This window comes from Panicum virgatum, chromosome 9K (genome assembly GCF_016808335.1).
Source record: "Panicum virgatum strain AP13 chromosome 9K, P.virgatum_v5, whole genome shotgun sequence".
Lineage (NCBI taxonomy): Eukaryota > Viridiplantae > Streptophyta > Magnoliopsida > Poales > Poaceae > Panicum > Panicum virgatum.
Genome location: NC_053144.1, coordinates 56963682 through 56984483, shown reverse-complemented (window position 1 = coordinate 56984483; position 20802 = coordinate 56963682). Strand labels below are relative to the sequence as shown.

At 45.7% G+C, this 20802-nt stretch overlaps 3 protein-coding genes and 1 pseudogene across 3 annotated transcripts; 3 read left to right on the top strand and 1 right to left on the bottom strand.

Moving 5' to 3' along the window:
* LOC120652597 lies at positions 1 to 1942 on the top strand (annotated as a pseudogene).
* Positions 1943 to 3207: 1265 nt separating this feature from the next.
* On the top strand, positions 3208 to 6005 carry LOC120652596 (probable enoyl-CoA hydratase 1, peroxisomal). The gene is made up of 4 exons (XM_039930466.1): positions 3208 to 3590; positions 4224 to 4680; positions 5140 to 5422; positions 5723 to 6005. Exons 2-4 carry the CDS (start codon positions 4226 to 4228, stop codon positions 5822 to 5824), a joined length of 840 nt encoding a protein of 279 aa, XP_039786400.1. The 5' UTR covers positions 3208 to 3590; positions 4224 to 4225; the 3' UTR covers positions 5825 to 6005.
* A 1346-nt stretch (positions 6006 to 7351) lies between these two features.
* LOC120652593 lies at positions 7352 to 15781 on the top strand. Its single transcript, XM_039930464.1, has 16 exons — positions 7352 to 7706; positions 8207 to 8401; positions 8509 to 8583; positions 8681 to 8845; positions 9389 to 9552; positions 10482 to 10700; positions 11280 to 11406; positions 12709 to 12897; positions 13441 to 13527; positions 13665 to 13819; positions 13986 to 14105; positions 14205 to 14430; positions 14623 to 14682; positions 14770 to 14943; positions 15041 to 15150; positions 15242 to 15781. Exons 1-16 carry the CDS (start codon positions 7518 to 7520, stop codon positions 15405 to 15407), a joined length of 2421 nt encoding a protein of 806 aa, XP_039786398.1. The 5' UTR covers positions 7352 to 7517; the 3' UTR covers positions 15408 to 15781.
* A 382-nt stretch (positions 15782 to 16163) lies between these two features.
* On the bottom strand, positions 16164 to 18367 carry LOC120652595 (UPF0481 protein At3g47200-like). Its single transcript, XM_039930465.1, has one exon. The coding sequence runs from the start codon at positions 17756 to 17758 to the stop codon at positions 16460 to 16462; it is 1299 nt and encodes a 432-aa protein (XP_039786399.1). The 5' UTR covers positions 17759 to 18367; the 3' UTR covers positions 16164 to 16459.
* Positions 18368 to 20802: the final 2435 nt, after the last annotated feature.

Below are 20802 nucleotides of genomic sequence, written 5' to 3'. Positions count from 1 at the left end.
TTCTGGTGTGTTTCGATCGGCCTGTGGGTTGGAAACAGCCTGTCAGTTACATTTAATTAAACTAATGCATTTGATGTGTTCAGATGATGATAGTTACACTTAAACTCGACGGGTCTGTCACACCTCCGAGCGGCATCGACTTCCTCGGCCACCAGCCCACTGGCCGGTACACCAACGGCCGGACCATCGTCGACATTCTAGGTGACAGGAGCACTCAGTCTCTTTGCCCGAGCTTTACTGCTAATTTTCGTTGCATTGCACATTTGCTTAGCTGAAAATTTTCACCTTCTTTTTTTGTGCGTGTGTATTTTCAGCGCTGGAGATGGGGCTGGGAGGGTTCGTGCCGCCGTACATGGCCCCGGAGACCGCTGGCGACGCCGTGATGAGAGGCGTCAACTACGCGTCCGGCGGCGGAGGCATCCTGAACCAAACCGGCAGCATCTTCGTCAGTACACGGCCTCCTCCATCATTTCTGTTGTGCGAAATCGTTGTGCTACAATACTGTGCAGGCTATACATTTGCATCTATTATCTTATTATTTGGTCAACAAATAGAACCTCCTTAGAAAATTTTCATATTAATTGGAGAAAAATAAAAAAAATAAAAATTACACTCCACTGCCATTACGATTAAAATTAGCCTAAAATACTCCTATGCCTAATTAAAAATCACCCACCAATGCCATTATGAAAAATTAAATATAAAATACCATCTACCTATGTACCAGTTACAAATATATACTATTAATAAAAACTAAAGCTAACAACAATTATTTGCATAATATTATTAAAGCTCAACGAATCAAAGTGTTATTATAGGTAGATCATAGTTGAATTGCTTTAATCAATAATAAGACATAATTTATGATAATAAACAGGATGATGTATTGTAAAAAAAATAGTATAACTTTTAAATAAGGATACAACGACAAATAAATTTTTGAATTTGGCGCGGGCTATAAATCTAGTTTTTTTAAAAAAAATTTGAGAGCGAGGTGCGGAGGTGGTCAATGGTCATCGCCTCTGCGTGAGTCCATCCTTCATCTGCTTCTCTTTTGCGTGAACTCACAGCTCACACAATCGCTAGCTGCGTCGCAGCAGCAGCACACTATCCTCTAAACTACCATTTCCTGACCTTTTAACCGGGCCTTGAGATACTTGTTTTGAGGCTAAAACTAGATATTGTTTTGAGGCAATGTCAGGAGTCAGGAGCTAATACAAGATTTTTGCAGAAGTGCTAGTTTGTGCAGGAACGTTCTCAATGGATGATAATGTCGTTTGCTTCGATGTTGTTTCTGACATTTGATCCGTTTGATTTTGTCTGCTGTCCCTGATAGGGCGGGCGCCTGAACTTGGACGCCCAGATCGACAACTACGCCAACAGCCGGCACGACCTGATCGCCCGGCACGGGGAGGTGGCGGCGGTGAGCCTGCTGCGGGGCGCGCTCTTCACCGTCACCACGGGCTCCAACGACTTCATCAACAACTACCTCACGCCCATCCTCTCCGTGCCGGAGCGCGCCACGACGCCGCCGGCCGCCTTCATCGGCGCCATGGTCGCCAAGTACCGCCTCACGGTACGCGCCAGCCATAGCTAGCTCGAAATTAAGCTGCCTCGGAGTTGCGGTGCAGCGCCTAACGCGCGGTGGCGTACGTGTCCCTCGCCTGCTTTCGTCGCAGAGGCTGTACCTCCTGGACGCCCGCACGGTGGTGGTGGCCAACGTGGGCCGATCGGCTGCATCCCATACCAGAGGGAGACGAACCCGTCGGCCGGCGCGGCCTGCGCCGAGTTCCCGAACCAGCTGGCGTGGTCCTTCAACCGGCGGCTCCGGGCGCTGCTGGACGAGCTGGGCGCCGCCCTCCCCGGCTTCCGCTTCGTCTACGCCGACGTCTACCGCATCGTCTCCGACATCATCGCCAACTACAGATCCCATGGTAATTAACCACGCCGTGCCGTGAGCCCGTGAGGGAATAATCTGTCATCATTTGGAGGGCTGGAGGGCACGTACGATGCCGTGAGAGCGTTATATTATTGCGACTGATCACTAACTCGCCGCCGTGGTAGTGCCGGCAGGGTTCGAGGTGGCGGACTCGGCGTGCTGCTACGCGGGCGGGCGGTTCGGCGGGCTGGTGCCGTGCGGGCCGACGTCGCGGTACTGCGCCGACAGGTCAAGTACGTGTTCTGGGAGCCCTACCACCCCAGCGACGCCGCCAACGCGCTCATCGCCCGCCGGATCCTCGACGGCGGCCCCGCGGACATCTTGCCGGTCAACTTGCGACAGCTGATCACTGGCTGAGCTGAACCGATCGATCGCCGCCGGTGCTGTTTATTACTCCCTCCGTTCCAAATTATAAGATATTTCAAAAATTTTGGAGAGGTAAAGTTTTTCAAGTTTGATCAAATTTATATGACAAGATAATAATATTTATGATACTAATTAAGTATTATTAGATTTTTTATTAGCTATATTTTTATAGTGCACCTAATTGATATCATAAATCTTTATATTTGTCTCTATAATTTTGGTTAAACTTTAAGATAGTTTGACTCTCCAAAATTCTTGAAATAACTTATAATGTGGAACGGAGGGAGTATTAGCGAGTTGCTTATTCAGATTCATTTTCCGTTGAGGATCGGGGATTAGTTTGGGCGGTTATTGGCCCTGTTCTTCGTTGTTTATTTCTTCGACCGATTCAATCTTCTATTCTATTCGACTTCTTTTCGCAATGTGAACGCGCTTGACGTGTTTGGCGGTACAACAAATTAAAGTTTGTGCATTATTGACGGTATGGGACGCATCGGATGAGATCGTGTGCGACCAAAAAAAAAGCAGTTGCGATCCATTCCGTACTTCCGTCGAAGGCAAAAGAAACAGAGAGATAAGCCGACAAGCACGAATGGACGATGCCTATCTCCGCTGTGGGTTCTCAGTTTTATTTACCGGCAGCTTACCACAGCTGCTCGACTGTGGTACTAAACGTCGGTGGGCTGGGCTCCACATGCTAGTGACCCAGTGCCACGTCACCAGCGTTATCAGCAAGCCGACTCCCGCAGCTCTCTCCTGTGTGATACCTCCACTCGAGCAGGCAAGTCAAAAGCGCGCCGCTTGCAGTAGCGCAGAGCCGCAAGCTAACCCACCAACCGGTACACCAACCCAAGACGCTAACCCAAAACCCGATCAGAATCGGACCTGATGATCTTTATCTGCAGCGAGAGTTCCGGAGGCTTCCTCTTTTCCCCTTTCTACAGTTGAGAGCAGGCGAAAAGGGCGACAGCGGCGCGGAAGTGTTTCCGGCGGCGATTCCGGTGATCCCCTTCCTCTCCGACGGCCAGTCCGGCGTCGGAGAGGAAGATGGATCAGGGAATCGCCGTGCGGATGTGAATAGATTAGGTAGATGTCTATCTAGGTCTAGGTTTTGCTCGGCGCGGGTGGTCGGCGTCAGAGCTAGGGTTTTCTCGCCGCCGGTTAGCGACGGCGGAGCCAGGTTGACTGGGAGTGGTGGTCGTCGGGAGCCACTTCGTCAGCAAATAAAGGCCTCCTCTAGGGGCATCGGTGCCTGCTGGATTTCCTCCGGCGGCGTCACTTTGAGGTATGTGCACCTCAATTTTGTTTCGGGCCGGTGGTCTGATGGCCGCCGGGTGGATCTTGTTCCTCTTCTGTCGGTGCTGTGGGGATGGCGGTGTGTGTTCAACGGTTTCCAAGCTTCTGGGGTCCTCAAGCATGGCGGAAGGAGGATGCTTCTGCGGTGGCACCTCGTCGTCTCGGGAGGGAGATGTGTGTGCCGGCCTTCTGCTTCAAGGCCTTTTGCTTCAAGGGTGTGGAGGGTGCTGTGGGCTGTGTGGAGGTTGGGTGGTTGGATTTGGCTCTACTTTCCCGTGGCGGTTGGCATCGACGGCGAGCGCGGATCGAAGATCGAGGGATCTCGGGGCGTGTCCCCGGGCGATGGGCGACCAGCAATGCTTTCTTCTTCTGCGGCTCACCTCAAAGCCTTCGTGCGATAGAGTTCCTTCCGATCTCTAGGCATGTGGTGGCCGGAGCCGGCGACTTCTGGTGGAGTTCGTTGCAGTCTTCGGCGAGCATAGGGGCGGGGACCTGGATGTAATTTTTGTTTTTTCAGAGGCCCTTTGTGCAAGGTGGGTGGTACAGCTGTCCTTTTGTATCCTTGTACGACATACTTGTATTCGTTTGTGTCTTTGTACTCTTACCTTAACTTGGAATACAGGTATGTTTGCTCGGGAAAAAAAAGAATCGGACCCGATGGGCGCCGCATCGCCGGACACCGGCGACCTCATCCTGGTGGAGCCGGCGCGGCCGGGGTCCCCGGTCGCCGTGGTGACCATCAACCGGCCCGCGGCGCTGAACGCGCTGACGAGGCCCATGATGGTCTCCCTGGCGGCCGCGTTCCGGCGGCTGGGCGCCGACGACGCCGTCGCGGCGGTCGTGCTCGCGGGCCGCGGCCGCGCGTTCTGCTCCGGGGTGGACCTGACGGCGGCGGAGGAGGTGTTCAAGGGTGACGTGAAGGACGTCGCCACCGACCCCGTCGCGCAGATGGAGCTCTGCCGCAAGCCCATCGTCGGCGCCGTCGCCGGGTTCGCCGTCACCGCCGGGTTCGAGATCGCCCTCGCCTGCGACATCCTCGTCGCCGGGCGCTCCGCCAAGTTCCTCGACACCCACGCCAAGTGCGTCTCTCGTACCCCACTTCATTCAGATCACGATACGCTAGGAATTAGCAAACTGGTACGACTTTGCTGCTCTTGCGACTAGGATTACAATTGTTAGTTTGCTCGATTATATTTCAGTTGGGTGGTAATAGAAAAATTTCGGCGTTTGGAAAATGGGGATAACACGGAATTGGTTGGAAAATTAAAAGTTTCAGTGTTCGCCTTTGGTAATGATGGAGTTTAGAACACATGGTTGCCTGGGCATACTTCCATACAAAAGGCGTAATATTGCACTTTTCATAAAGTGAGACTTGATTGGAGTTTTTCCTTTCCTTGGCCAGAGTATGCACTGGAACACTGCACGTGTTCTCCACTATCATCAATCAATACCTTCTCACACTCCAGTTCATGCCATTGCAATCTAACTTGTTCACTTCACCTGTTGTGCTCTAACCAATATCTGGTCTTGTGATGTAGATTTGGTATATTTCCTTCCTGGGGTCTTTCGCAGAAGCTTTCTCGCATCATTGGGCCGAATAGAGCACGGGAAGTGTCGCTAACCTGCATGCCTGTTACTGCTGAAATGGCTGAGAGGTGGGGGCTTGTTAACCACGTTGTGGATGACACTGAGGTGTTGAATAAGGCCATACAGGTTGCCGAGGCTATTGCAAGGAACAACCGCAACTTAGTCGTGTTATACAAATCGGTTATAAATGATGGGTTTCAGCTGGACTTGAAGCATGCTCAAGCACTTGAGAAGGTTCGAACTTGTACATTGTGTGGTACATTTTACTTACATGGTGCTTAATGTTTTTATGATAAAACAAATATATGTCAGTCCATAACAAATGTTCATTTAATATCCTCAAGGATCTTAACAATGGACAGCTTAATTATCTTTTGGTGATAAATGATCAAACATTTTAGCTGAAATATTTGTATACAGTATCAGTGTTCAGTATATAGAAATTAATGGAGATTCCTATGTTGTCTATTTTATCAGTGTGAGCTATATTCAGAAAATGCATGTTTCTCATATCTTTATGATTTCAATTTTCAGGAAAGAGGTCACAAGTATTACAGTGGCATGACAAAGGAGCAATTCGCTAATATGCAGAAGTTCATTCAGGGCCGGAGTTCTAAACCATCACCGAAGCTGTAGCTTGTAGATGTCATGCTCTGTATACCAGGGAACGGTCTGTGTATGGTATTCGGCTGCTATAAGCGTGTTCAGTAGTACTGAAAATAAACGATGCCAGGTGTGACATCATATAGAGACTGTCTTATGGAAATACTGCCTTCTTGCATTCAAAGTTGCGGAGCAGTGATCCCCACCCTGCAAACATGTGTTGCAATTTAGTTTGCGAAAATGTTTCGGTTTTGACACTGTAGCATTTTCATTGTTATTTGACAAATAATATCCAATCATGAACTAATTAGGCTTAAAAGATTCATCTCATGCTAATCAGTTAGACTGTGTAATTAGTTATTTTTTTCAACTGCATTTAGTGCTCCATGCATGTGTCCGAACATGGTACTGTAGAAATTTTTTTTGGGAACTAAACAGGGCCTGACCTGAAAACCTCTGCTGCCTTCTCTTCCCCTCTATGATTACTAAAATCAGGACATGGCCCTGTTTAGTTCTCAAAAAATTTCCTACAGTACCGGTCACATCGAATTTTTGGATACATGCATGGAGCATTAAATGCAGTTGAAAAAATAACTAATTATACAGTCTAACTAATTAGCACGAGCTGAATCTTTTAAGCCTAATTAGTTTATGATTGGACATTATTTGTCAAGTAACAACGAAATGTGCTACAGTACCAAAATCCAAACTTTTTCGCGAACTAAACACATTGCCGGGATGTGTTGCATCTTCCCTTGCTCCCATGTTTTACATGTGGTTTGATGGAGAATGGTGTAGCTAGTTGGCATATATTAATAAATTGTAGAATGAACGTTTTGCGAGTTTTGAAATATTTGTAATAACGGTGTGGAGCTCTTGGAAAGACATGGGACAACAGGTGGTGGGCGCTACGAAAGAGCAACAGACTAACAGAGAACAAGTATGGTTGCTAACACAGGTTTCTTGGAAAAGTTCCAACAAAGCAGACAACCCAAAATGTATTGCAACTGAGATGTTTGGAGTTACAGGGCTTGACATTTTGACAACCATGTTACTTAGACCCTGTTTGGATACTAGAGTGCGTAAGTACTAAACTTTAGTACTAGTGTATCCAAATAGGAGTGTTAATAGGATGAGTTAAGTTTAGCCAAAACTTAAATGTTTTAACCAAAATATGAGTGGTAATAGATGCTAAAGTTTAGCATTCAATTTTAACTCCTCCAAACATACCTTAAGACCGTACTAGCGGTTTGGCAGCACAAAAGTTCTCCATGGAACAAACCAGAGAAAACAGCTCAGCTGACACTCAGACCAATATCCTGTTACGACGCACTCTGGCGCAGTTTCCTTCATAGATCAACTTCCGAGCTCCTGCAATCATCTGGTCCGGCTTTGGTTCGTCTTCCCGAATAATCCTGATGATAGCTACTCCAAGTCGCTAACGCAACAAATCGACAGCATCGGAAAGACCCGAAAAACTGGCGCTTGGGCTTGGTATAAGATCCACAGTCCGCGCAAGTCAAAACATCACTAATCTCAAAGCAACGACCACGACGAGGAACGGCGAGAACGCGCTCGCCGTGGACTTTGGTGCCGCCGCGCTGCCCGTCCCCGTCCGTCTCCCCCCTCCGCCTTCGGCCTTCCCCGCCCCCGCTCTCTCTCCAGTGGACTGCGACGGCGAAGCTTCCAGAAACCCTGCCCTAGGGTTTCTCCGGACCCGTCATCCATGATGGGGCCTCCTATCTTCCTCCGCCTGCTGCTCCTCCTCGCCGCCGCCGCGGCCGTGTCGTCGGCGCCTCGTCGGGAGGCGTTCCGCCGGGACCCTGGGCACCCGCACTGGCACCACGGAGCCTTCCACGACGTCGAGGACAGCGTCCGCGCCGAAGTTCGCCGCATGCTCCACACCCGCGCAGAGGTACTCTCGATCTCTTCCCCCGCCTCGCCTCCCCCACTAAGCCTCTCCGCCGGCACACGCGTAGTGCGCGTAAACCAGTCCGATCCGCGATAGCTACTCAGTTCGACTAGAATCGAGCTGGATCGGAGCACGGTCTTCCGCTATTATACTCCCTGCGTTTGGGATCTGCTTTGGGATTTCGTTTCTCTTCATCTTCGAGATCGGCAGCTATCTGATGAAGCTTGCATACACCCACGAGCACGATATGTCTGTACAACTAGCCACACCTTATGAACCGTGGCTGGAATGGGCGATGTCAAATTAAGTTGCCTTTATGGTGTAATCGAGTGGTTGGTACAGTTATACTAGCGCTTTACAATCACAGATAACATCAAATGTAGTGTAATTCAAACCACAATCGTTCAGTGCTGTTGTTCTCCCTTTTTGGTCTGAAACATGTATGTGCTTGCTTTTTGTTTAGGTTTCGAATGTTTATTTGACTCATCGAGAATGCTGTTCAGGTTCCATTTCAAGTGCCTCTCGAGGTTAATGTTGTTCTTATTGGTTTCAATGGCGATGGAGGGTATAGATACTCTTTGGATGGCCACAAACTCGAAGAATTCCTAAAAATGGGTTTCCCACTTCACAGGCCCTCTTGTTTCGAGACAGGGGAGCCAATTGATATCGAGCATCATATTATGTACAATGTTATAGCGGTAATGCCTCATTTCATATAATAATGTTCTTTTTCAATCATGTTATCCTGTTGTCATCCAGCTGGACAACCAGAGCTGATTTCTTATGCTATTCTTCACTTCCCTAGGCTGGACAACCAGAGCTGATTTCTCTTGAGAAGTCACTGAAGGAGGCAATGCAACCTGCAGGAACTGCGAGAGATGTAAGCAGGAGTATATTTTTTTCTATACGGCGAGCATTAACTGTTGTTCATATCATAATCAGCAGAACATACTGTCTAACTATTTTGTACCTCACAGAGTGAATATGGCAGAGAATTACCTCTGTTTGAGGTAGAAGCAACTACGGTGGAGCCGATATTTCAGAGGCTGTACTCGTTCATTTTTGACATGGAGCCTGGTTACCCTGCAAATGAGATGGATAGGCCTGTGCCTGTTGCAATATTTGTTGTTAATTTTGATAAGGTAAAAGGTCTTGCATCTAACCCTGATCCTTGCCCTCTTAATTTTATTGGCTGCTTCCTCTTTGTACTCTGATGCCTGCATGTAAATTTTGGATTATAGAAAGCGTGATCCATGGCAATATAGGGGTCAAGATGTAATACCTGGTTTCACCTTCCTGTACTTTTTTAGGGAACACTACATGAGAAGTTGAGAACCTTGTTCGAATATACTAAATAACATCTGTACTTGGGTATTTATAAGAAAAAAACAATGGAAAATTTATCCTTAACAAGACATGAAACTCTCACCTTTTACACATTCAAGTCTATGGTAATTTCCTCCACTGAAACCAATTTTCTCTTCTCAACGGACATTTAGGTAGTCCTTGCAGATTCCTAGCCTTCTGTAACGTTTGGGGAGTATCCAGAGATGAATCTTAAACAATTTTGATCAGAGCTCCAACTTTACATTACTAAGGAGAAAACTCGTGCTTGCAATCTTCATATTCCTGTCTTATGCTTTTGAAAATTGTAACTAATATGGTACATTTTTTTTCCTTGGCAGGTTAGAATGGATCCTCGAAACAAAGAAGTTAATCTTGATAGTTTAATGTATGGTACAATTAGTGGGCTAACTGAACAAGAGCTAAAAAAACAAGAAGCAGAATACATCTACCGCTACCATTACAATGGTGGTGGAGCAACTCAAGTTTGGCTGAGTTCTGGAAGGTGATAATTTTTCTAATATGCTGCTGTTTTGTGCTACTTACAAGTTACAAGGAAGCTCCTCCACTTCTCTATCAAGAAGTCACATTTTCATTCACCACTAGAACTTAAGTAAATTGACCTTGTTATGGCCACATGGTCAGTACAGTAATGATTCAAGTAGTAATCTCGGGGAAAACATAACCCAGTATTCCAGTATTGGCTGCTTCACTTTATAACAATGATACAGTTCGTGCCAATACATTTGTTCGTCATGTCCCTTTTCCGATTGATGATGTGTAGATGTAAACCACCACGCACTCGCACATGCTAAAGTCGTAGATCTTTACATTTCAAAATATATGGTTGTATTAGCGCTATAACTCTTTTAAGTCTTAAAACCTCTAATTTGTACTCTAGCGGCTTCAAGGATAATGTACAAGATGGTCATATGCCCCAATTAGTGTACTCAACTATGCAGAGATACTATTTAGACCACTGTTTTCCTTAATTAATTTATGTAGTTAAATATTTTGCATATTTAACTGCCTGTTTTTAGAGATCCTCATGAGGCCTGATGTTTGTAAAATTAGATGAAACTCGGGTTTTATTTTATGTTATTTGGTCATTAACATGGGCTTAGCTGATTATGTAAACCCAGAAACTTTAAAATATGCAGGGAGGGAAATTGGATGCAACAACGGTTTCCACTATGCTGCATTAGATCGAGACTTGAATGAAAAAAGTGACTGGTTTTATGACTCAGAATTGCATGCTATAGATAATTTCCTATGTGTAATCTTATCCAGAATAAGTGCTTATGTAACGCTGCCGTAGTGTACCATTAATCATTTCACTTTAAAGTTGTTTTCTTTTATCATGTGCTACAATTGCTCAAGCAGCTGGAATTAAGTTATATGTACACTGAACTCCCAATGCTCTGGCCTCTGCAGATTTGTTGTGATAGATCTTTCAGCAGGCCCTTGTACATATGGGAAAATAGAAACCGAAGAAGGCAGTATCAGTTATAGATCAATGCCACGGTTATCACAAATAATCTTTCCAAGAGGACTTGCTGCCCCAAGTGCTAGTTCAACACAAGATATATTCATTGGGCAGCTCGGAGGTTTAATTTCAACTACCATTGAGCATGTGATAGCACCTGATATAAGGTACTTTCAAAAGTAGAAATATTTTGCTTATCAAAAGTTCCTTGTTATTTGATATATGAGTAAAACAATTGAAATATATTATCTTGATATGATGAAGTGATTGCAACAAGCAACTGGTTATCTGTAGTGTTCACTTTTCAGTGTTCTAATTGAAAACTGGTGATGTTTCCAACTCCCAAGTACCTAGGAATCTGCATATTATATTACCTTGGTACCTGGGTGTGGCTAGTTGTCTTCTGTTCCTCATGTATATTATTGTCTGTTAATGAGCAGGCTAAGTAGGTCACTCATTTCTTTTGACTTCTGATTGTACTATATGTCAACAGCTTAGCACCTATCCTAATGAAGTACAGATTGGCATCTTATCTTCATTTTGTGTAGTCCAGGCTAAATTTGCAAATAAGGACAGCAAACGAACAAGTTATAGATGAATCACAACTTGTGTCAACTTAAGGCATTTCAGGATTATGTTGGCCATGAGATGCATGGTGCCTAGCTTGCTCTATGTTTGAGAGTTTACGCATTGTACTATTTTTCAGTTATTCTAATGGTACCTCTTTTTCCCCCCTTGAAATCCAGATTCGAAACTGTTGACATGGCAGTGAGGTTGCTTATACCTATTATTGTGCTACAGAACCACAATAGGTATAACATTCTTCACGAAGGTCATAACTACAGTATAGATGTTCAAGCTATAGAGAGGGAGGTTAGTTACTTCTCTTGCATGAGTTTTTATGTTTCTGAAGCTACAAAGTTTGTAGTGCCCTTGCCAGTTTGTATGTTTATTCATTTAGTAGTGAGGACTTCAGAATGTTTGTTCTAAACGTCATACATCCATTTTAAAATGAAATTGTGCAAAAAATACATTCCCTGTTAGAGGTAATTTAGAAGAATATCCACGCAAAAATAAGCAACATAACCATTTGCTCGTATTAGAGGGAACTGTCCACATCATAAAGCAAAAATAAGCAAGGGGAAAATCCTTGTTATACGGTGCTGAATGTTGGCCTACAAAAAGGCGACATGTCCAGCAGCTGAGTGTAGCAGAGATGCGGATGTTGCGGTGGTTTTGCGGGCACACAAGGAGGGATAGAGTCCGAAACGAAGCTATTCGGGATAGGGTCGGGGTGGCACCAATTGAGGAGAAACTTACCCAACATCGGCTGAGATGGTTTGGACATGTCCAACGGAGGCCTCCTGAGGCGCCGGTGCGTAGTGGGGTTCTTGAGCGGGTCGATAATGTAAAGAGGGGTAGAGGTAGACCTAAACTGACTTGGGATGAGTCGGTTAAGAGAGACCTTAAAGATTGGAATATCTCTAAAGAGATAGCTTTGGATAGGAGCGCTTGGAGACTAGCTATCAATGTGACTGAACCATGACCTTTATTTCTTTTGGGTTTCATCTCTAGCCTACCCCAACTTGCTTGGGAAAAAAGGCTATGTTGTTGTTGTTGTATATAATTCGAATAACTAATCCTTAACAGTGAACACAACTGCTACAAAACTTTCCGAATCAATGTTAATTCAAGCATAGCTTACCAGCAGTCATCATTACTGCTTCATAATTCATAACGTCAACAGTTTATCTTTATCATCATCAATGCCACTTACAACTTACAAGGAGTAAAATTCTGTGGCAAACACAACAAATTGTTTTCCTTCTAGCTGCCATATGCCCATGATATTTTAGGAAAGTGTAGACTAAGAGAATCAATTTGTATTGCAGCTGTTATCTTGTTAGAAGTTACCAGGTTATGAGCCAATCTGTTAAATCAAGGTTGCTGAGAATCATGCAGTCGATATTAGCTGAAAAAGAATATCAGTACTAATGTCTATTTGACAAATTCTGGCCAAATTATGTATTTGTTAGTTTTGTACAGCGAAGAATCACGCATGGTTTGTTGATTAGTGACCATAGAATACATATAATCTTTTTTCTCTGAACTTGTTACCTAGATTATTACATGCCATACATCCTTTGAAGCTTCTTAAAAGTCCACACTTTTCAGGTTAAGAAGATGGTCCACCCTGGGCAGGAGGTAATAATAATTTCTGGTTCGCATGCGCTGCATCAGCATGAGAAGTTAGCTGTTGCAGTTTCCAAAGCAACGCGCAGCCATTCTCTTCATGAAACAAAGAGTGATGGTAGATTTCATGTCCGTACCAAAACATACTTGGATGGAGCAGTACTTAAAGAGGTTTGTTGGATTTTTGGCTTCACCAATGCTCATGTTTGAATTGCAAAGCATTTTCACAATAATTGGTTGCTTAACAGACCTGCAGGTTCTGTATTTTAAACAAATGAGGCAATCTTCATATATCTCCATTATTGAAACACTATCCAGTTTTGATATTTAAAATTTGTTAAATGTCTAAATGAGAATTTTGCATGCAGAGAAGATACTTGAATTCATCTGGCATATAGCTGTTTAATTATCCATTAAGGATAAACATATAGCCATCTGTCATATTGCTGTTACCGTTAAGGATAGATAATTGTATGACTGATCTTCAACTGTAATGAAAAAGGATTGAATCAAGTGCATAACAGACATATTCGTGCCAAATGTAAAAGGCTATCATCACATGGATGTATTACTGAGCTTTCGTGAAGTAAAACATGAAATAGTATTAAGAAGACGGTACAAAGTATGAGAATCATAAAGATGGGTCTAAATTTTCTTGTTTTGTCTTAAAGCTTAAAATTCAGTGTTCCAATGATGCACTCTGAATTTGTACAGGAAATGGAGCGCTCTGCTGATGTGCTGTCTGCTGGTTTATTGGAAGTTGCAAACCCTTCTCTCTCAAGTAGATTCTTCCTGAAGCAGGTGTGTACTATGTCCTGTGTGAAATATCCTGCAAGCTAGCATCGGGTTCATGAGTCACAATACTTTATATTTTATCCTTTTATTAATATGGTTGGAGTTATGGATTTTCAATTCTGATTTTTGGGTGTTGACTGCAGCATGGGACTGATGGAGAAGATGATGTAAAAGATTCTATTAAGCACAGGCCCTTATGGGAATCTTACATGCCCAGAAATAAGAAAGAAAGGAGAGGAACTGGAAAGAAGAAACATGGAAATCTGTACAGAACTTATGGGACCAGAGTGATCCCAGTGTAAGCTTCACTTGCATGGCGTGACTTCTCTCCCTCCCGCCCTCTTTTCCTCCCTCTCTAGCAGTGCATGGTCATTAGTGTACAAAATCTATCTATCACGCCTCACAAATTGAAGTCTGAAAAAGATCTAAAATTTGACCCCCCCCTTTTTTTAATAAACCGTCAGTTTTGTATTATCCTTGGCCGATGTTGATGCTGAACTTCTCATGGAAGAGGAAAGTCTTGTTTGGACAAGTAAAGATGTTGTTATTGTGCTCGAGCATAACAACGAAAAGATCCCTCTAAGGTATACTAAGTTTCTGTGAGACCGATATTGTAAGAATTCTTGTACGTACTGCATTGGTCAATTTTCTATTATCTTTACATCATCTCTTTGATGTCACAGCTATGTGTCAGAAACGACTAGGCAGTTTGCTCTTCCATCTCTCGCACAGCGCCACATCTTGGCTGGTTTGGCTTCAGCAGTTGGAGGTCTGAGTGCACCATATGAAAGGGCATCACGTATTCATGAAAGACCTATTGTGAACTGGCTGTGGGCTGCAGGCTGTCATCCTTTTGGACCGTTCTCAAACTCCTCTCAAATCAGTCAAATTCTTCAGGATGTGGCACTGGTAATGTTATAAGCAATAATTTCCCATTTTCATGAAATGTCAATGAGAGGAGTATGCCCAAATGGGGCGTCAGTACAACAGCTGTTCATGCTTTCTATAGTTTGCAGTCCATAGGAAAGCAAACTGACCAAACAGATTTGGCTTCTTTTGTGCTTTCATTTCCATTCTGTAACCATGGTTTAATGTGTGTAGAGAACTACAATTTATGCTCAAGTCGATGCTGCTCTTCACAAAATAAGAGACGCGTCAGAGGTGCTACATGCAATTTAGCTTTAACTTATTTGCCTATTTTTTTTCCCAAATGCACGTGAAGTATAACTGGTGTGTGGTTTGGTGCAGTTAGTTCAATCTTTTGCTACAGAGCATCTTAAGACACCATTAGGAGAACCTGTAAAAGGTAATAAAAATAAGTCCACCACGGAGTTATGGGTAGAGAAATTCTATAAGAAGGTAACCACTCTGCCGGAGCCTTTCCCCCATGATCTTGTTGAACGGTTAGAAGAGTACCTGGATGTAAGTATTTGTTTAATATATTGCATTAGTGTACTTTCATGATGAAAGATGTGTATGTTCTGATATTCGTCCCCCAATCTATGGTACCCCTTTGTAGAAACTTGAAGAGCAACTTGTGGACTTGTCTTCCTTATTGTATGACCACCACCTGGCGGATGCATACAAGAACAGTACTGACATCCTGCAAAGCACTATGTTCACACAACAGTATGTTTATACAGAGATGCTAAATTTCCACCTTGCTACTCTTTTGTACTGTTTTTCAGAAACTCACTGGTTTTTACCTTCTTTCTGGCAGGTATGTTGAACGTGTTCTGACTAATGAGAGAGACAGGATGAGATGCTGTAGCATTGAATATAGTCATCCAAAGCAGTCATCCCAGGCTTTTGTCTATGGAGGGATCCTTCTTGCTGGATTTCTTGTGTATTCACTGGTTATCTTCTTCTCTTCGCCGGTCCGTTAATTGGTGTCCAGTTAAAGAAGGTTGTCGATTCTCTATGGCGACAAGAGATTCTCGATGATCATTAGCTAAACCTACGCCTGACGGTAGGCTTGGTTTGTCTGGGATTCAAGACTGTCAATCTGCATAAGGGAATGGTCTAAACTGCATTGGATATAGAAGAGCCTCGGCACAGTTTTGTAGTGCTATTTTTTGATACACAAGCAGTTAGGCATCCCAACATATGTAACTGACTGACATTTGTTCGTGATAATCTATAGTGGATTTTACATAAGAACTGGTGCAGGCTATGGAAATGGCTTTATCCGCAATTTGTAACATGTTAGTGCACTGCTGACAGAAAACCAATTAGCTAATAAAGCCCCCAGCTTCATGAAGATCAGCTAGTAGACATGTGGCTGTGGAGTAGTCAGGGGCAGTGGATGGGTTGATTTCATGGCAAAAAGTCCAAAAGGTGGTTAAAAACAAAGCATTCCTCACATTTCTGGAACTTAGATTTCTTTTCAAACATATCTGGTGTGATTTCTCTGAAACTAATTTTTGTAACATTTCATCGAACTTATCTGGAAATCATTTCAATATAATCAAGCTTTCAGGGAAAAGTTGCGTGTGAATTTTTCAATTTTTAAATGTGAATGCCTTTTAAATTTGAACTTTTGGCTTGCAAACTCAGTTTGAACATTGAAATTCGTTTGAAACACAGAAATCCACTTTGTTCTGTTTGAACGTTGTACCTTTTAATAATAAAACATGACTGCCTTTTCTCTCAGGTATATATCTCAGATCATGGGTGTGAACACTGACATTATTGGTCATTTGAATAATTGTGTAAATTAATGCTTAAATTATTAACAAATAAAAAAACAAAATATAACATATAATGCCAAATAAGCAAATGCACAAATTAGGATAAAGGTATTAGCCTGTGTAGAAAACCAAATGAAGCCCGAGAGCTATCCTTTGTTCCAATGGCAGTGCTTCCTGACGGTCCTAGTTGAGAAGTTCAGACGATGTGAGTGCTATCAGGAACCTCCACCAGGCAGCGTCGAGAGCGATCATCTGTTCCAGTGGCAGTGCTCCCTGACGTCCCGGAACAGGCAGGCGAGCAGGTGGCGGTCGTAGTCCATTGTCGTGTACTGCACCACGTGGTTGAAGTAGGCCACGGCGTCGTCGTCGGCCAGCATGCAGTGCATGATCCCGCACCGGCGGAGCACCTCCAGGTCCCTCCGCGAGTTCACCAGCGACCCGACCAGCGCCACGAACCCCGTCACCAGGTTGCCCCCGTCCAGCTGCCGCGCTGCGCGGCCGCCTCCCTGCTCGAACGCCACCAGGTTCGCGAGCAGCACCTTGGCGCCCTCGTCGACCACGAACGCCGGCATGTGCAGCACGCCGTATCGGAAGGTCGCGTCGAACACGTCCCGCGGGGTCGCCTTCCGCTTGAACGTCACGCCGGCCTCCTCCATCTTTGCCGCCGGCGGGATCATCGACGTCAGGCGACCTTTCCTGCCGGCGACCTCGCCGGAGCGCGGCGACGGGATCGCCGGCTGCTTCCAGATGGCCAGCGACGCGCCGTTGGCGTCCCTAATAGTGTTGCGGCCCTTGTCGTTGTCTGCGGCCGCTGGATTGCGCACGTTGCACTCGTAGTGCAGGTGCAGCAGGTGGTGGACGGTCTTGTCGCTGGGCGGCCGGATGGTGCGGCTCGACGGCAGGTCGCCTGCAAAGGCCTTGCAGAAGATGTCCAGCAGCGCGTCGCGCTCGGCCCCGTCCTCGCTGGCGAAGGCGACGCCGTGCAGCTTCTCGATGACGAAGAAGGGTATCTGGTTCTCCAGCAGGAGGACGTCGTGGTACATGTGGTGCCACGCCCACTTGGCGCCCCCGGGCGCGGCGAGCTGCCCCTCGCTCTTCTTGAGGAAGAACTCGAGCAGGAAGCAGCCGTCCAGCACCAGCAGCTCCGCGAACACGTCGGCGCCCAGGCCGAACCCCTCCGCGTAGCACCGGCGCGCGTCGGCCTCGACCTCGCGCGCGGCGCGCACGTAGGCGCCGAGGCCGCCGGCGGCCTTCTTCCCCCGCGACAGGAAGTCGCGGAGGAGGCGCCACTTGTGCTGCTGCGCGGCGCCGAGGCCGGCGCGGCCGTGGTAGTAGGGCCCCACGGACACGACCTTGGGCTCGTACAGGTCGCGGTGCCGCTCGCGCACGGCCGCCGGGAGGCGGAAGATGGTGTAGGGGTCGTCGCCCAAGGGCGGCGCCGCGTCCACGCGCCGCTGCATAGCCTCCACCTGCGCGTCGTCGTGGTTGTAGAAACCGTTCTCCTCGCCCCCCGGGGCCGCCGCGCCGTGGTCTCTCTCGCGCTCCATAGCGAACGACGCGAGACCTGCGGGGACGCGCACGGGCGGAGACGCGGGTTTTGAAGGAAGGAAAGGAAACGAGCGGCTAAAGCGCCGCGGCCTTGATCGATCGGTTGCTTCAACAATGAGGCGTCGCGGACTCGCGCGCGGCGATGGTCGGAAGGGAGAGTTGACCTGACGCGGCGGGGCCTTCTCTATCTCTCTGGTATGGTGTGTACGCTGCTGATATTCCTCTGGGGCGTGTTGCCGAGTACGTCCGCAGATTGGCTGACGCTAATGTACGCGAGAAAGTTGCAGCTGTCTGCGTCTGGTCTACGGAATTAGGTGCCGTGTTTTTTTCACTGATGTGGTACCAGTAAGCAAAGGTAGACTGTAAATGGTAGAAATATCTGACCTGACCTGGTATAAATTCCTACCTGCTGCCGAGGACAAAAGTTCATGTATATGTTTCATACTCTCTCCCTCCATCCTAGAAAAGATGTAACTCTTGCTTCCCGCAAAACATGATTAACATTTACATGACAAAATAAGTATTATTAGATTGATCATGTACATATTTCCATACTAAATCTATTTGATGATATAAATATTGGTAATTTTTTATATAAATTTGACTATTTGAAATTATTTTGCCTTCTCGAACTGGCCAAACAGAGTGATTAATAAATGGAGAGATGACAACTGGAGTGGTTTACAGCGCGGTTCTTATCAGACAACCACATGCACCAGTCCCCATCAGAAATTGTCAGACATGCAGCTGCAGCTCATCGAGATATGTCAAGGAAAATTACTAGTAAAAACCGGCTCGAGCTGGAAGCATGGACTCGGTCTAGGCGAGCACGGCAGATGGCAACTGCTGAGCCAAGAAAGACCACAGGAAAGCGCAGAGCGCTCTGTCCGCAACGCCGCCCCGGCACGGCGGCACGTCGTAAGCATTCAGACATCTATTAAGCCTTGGGACGGAGTTCCCACCGCTTGCGACGGCTGGCACGTACGCGTGGCGTGACTCGGACTGGGTCGCACGTCAAGCGTGGTGGGCCATCGTGTAGACGATCATGCTCGGCACTTCTCTCTGGAGATCAAGAAGACATTACCAGCACAGCTACTCTCGTCATCGTGCACGTTTGGACGAAGCTCCACCGTACCGTATTGATTTTCTACATGACAAGTGTACTTTCATTCATGGTCATGGACACAGTTGTGGGAAACTGAAAAATGCCAACTGCTTTGGACCTAGGAAAAGGAGCCAGTTTCGGGTCCAGATCCTGTGGCGCGACACGAACGAACATTCACTTAAGTACTGCCCACATCGGAGGCAAATGCATAGAAAAGGCAATCTACTCTCAGTCTCAGTCTCACCTCTCAGGCATGCAATCTACTAGCAAGCAGCAACAATAATTGGTCCACGGGTCGAAGGGCCGGATTCAGCAATGCATAGAAAAGGCAATCACAACTTCACATGAGCCAGCTTACTCCAAATTTGACCAAAAGATGACTAATACTAAAGTGTTAGAACGAGTAGCTGGTAAATTTCGTTGAACGAAGACGAAGGACGGGGCTGAAACATAGATCTAAAATGGGCTCCAGTCCTCGGAGCATCTAAAATGGGCTGCAGACCTCACCAGCGGCCTTTTTTTTATTTTTATATTTAAAAAAAATTAAAAATTCAAAAATATATGGCCGTTCCAAGAAATTTCAAAAATGGGCCTCTGTCGCCCAAGCAGGGGGGCCTGGGCGACAGGACTTTTTTTGTAAAAAAAAATTTACAAACCGGTCCTCGGTCAGCGCGGCGCGAGGGCTGGGGGGCAGCCCCCCCCAACGGGGGCCTGTCGCCCCCCCCCCCCCGGCGACAGGGTCCTCCCTCTATATAACCCATTCACCTCCATTTCTTCCTCATTTGAGCCAAAAAATTTCACCAAAAATTCAGAAAAAAAAGAGAGGGGTGAGGACAAGGGAAGCGGCGAAGTCCTGCCGGATTGCGCACTTGTGATCTGCAGGTAATTATATTTAACTTATGTATTTTTTCTATTGATATTGTAGAGTAATTAAATTTAATTAGTGCTATAGTGGAACCAATTTAAGTAGGAGTTTAAAGATACGCGTTTATTATAAGTTTAGTAAATTAAGACTACGCGTTTATTATTACAATTGCAGTACTATTATAGACGTGTTTATAAATTAATTACGATTTAGAATAGAATTTCGCATATGCAGTATAGAATTTGAGTGTCATCACATAGTTATGAATACTTAAATGTTGTAGTTGAAATTCATACTTAGTTTTTACGGATTATTGAATAAGGTAGTGAAGTAAAGAGTATAACTATGTCGAGTAAGATACAGTTTCAAGTATTTTTTTGGTGACTACAATGTTTTGTATGGGCCAAATGGAGTAGACATTTATGTCTTTAAGTGCACATCTAGCGCCATAGACAAACCTCTGGAGAGGAGTTTTGGTTCCATATATAAGTGGCTGCAGCGTGGGTTCCGTGTTGATCCGGAGACACATGTGATGACCGTCCATTCTCTTGTTAATTGGGAAGTAGAAAGTGATTTATGGGAATTGATGATGATACACATCACTGACGACTGGCAGAAGTACATGCAATCAGCTCTAGAGCGTGGGTGGCATCTGGCCATTCTTGTTCAAACTCAGGAGAAGGGACAAAATGAAATCCAACATGGTGCAGATCAAGCAACTCCGAGTATTCGAAGAGAGACCAACTATGTTGAGCAAGATGAGTCAGAAGAGATAGAGAACCAAAACATCGGACCACAGGGCCTTGCTGATGAGGGAGAGAGGATACATAGCATCATGGACGAGATGGAGGCAGAAGACTAAGCCGCAATGGAGATGGAAGAATGTGAGGGCTCATTTGATGACGAGCCGTACTCATTGCCAAAAGAGTGGAAGGAGCATGATTTTGGCAATCATGTCGTAGAAGACGTACGAAATCAGGAATGGGAGTATAGAGGGAATGAGGTAGTGCAAGGTGCAACATATCCAAACATTGAAGCCGTAAAAGATGCTGTGAGAGTATGGACAATATCAT

Coding starts and splice junctions, on each gene's coding strand:
- LOC120652595 (XM_039930465.1), bottom strand. CDS start 17,758: ATGGAGCGCGAGAGAGACCACGGCGCGGCGGCCCCGGGGGGCGAGGAG.
- LOC120652596 (XM_039930466.1), top strand. CDS start 4,226: ATGTTTGCTCGGGAAAAAAAAGAATCGGACCCGATGGGCGCCGCATCG. Junction 4,681..5,139: donor TTCCTCGACACCCACGCCAA/GTGCGTCTCTCG, acceptor CTTGTGATGTAG/ATTTGGTATATTTCCTTCCT. Junction 5,423..5,722: donor ATGCTCAAGCACTTGAGAAG/GTTCGAACTTGT, acceptor TTCAATTTTCAG/GAAAGAGGTCACAAGTATTA.
- LOC120652593 (XM_039930464.1), top strand. CDS start 7,518: ATGATGGGGCCTCCTATCTTCCTCCGCCTGCTGCTCCTCCTCGCCGCC. Junction 8,402..8,508: donor TTATGTACAATGTTATAGCG/GTAATGCCTCAT, acceptor TCACTTCCCTAG/GCTGGACAACCAGAGCTGAT. Junction 10,701..11,279: donor GTGATAGCACCTGATATAAG/GTACTTTCAAAA, acceptor CTTGAAATCCAG/ATTCGAAACTGTTGACATGG.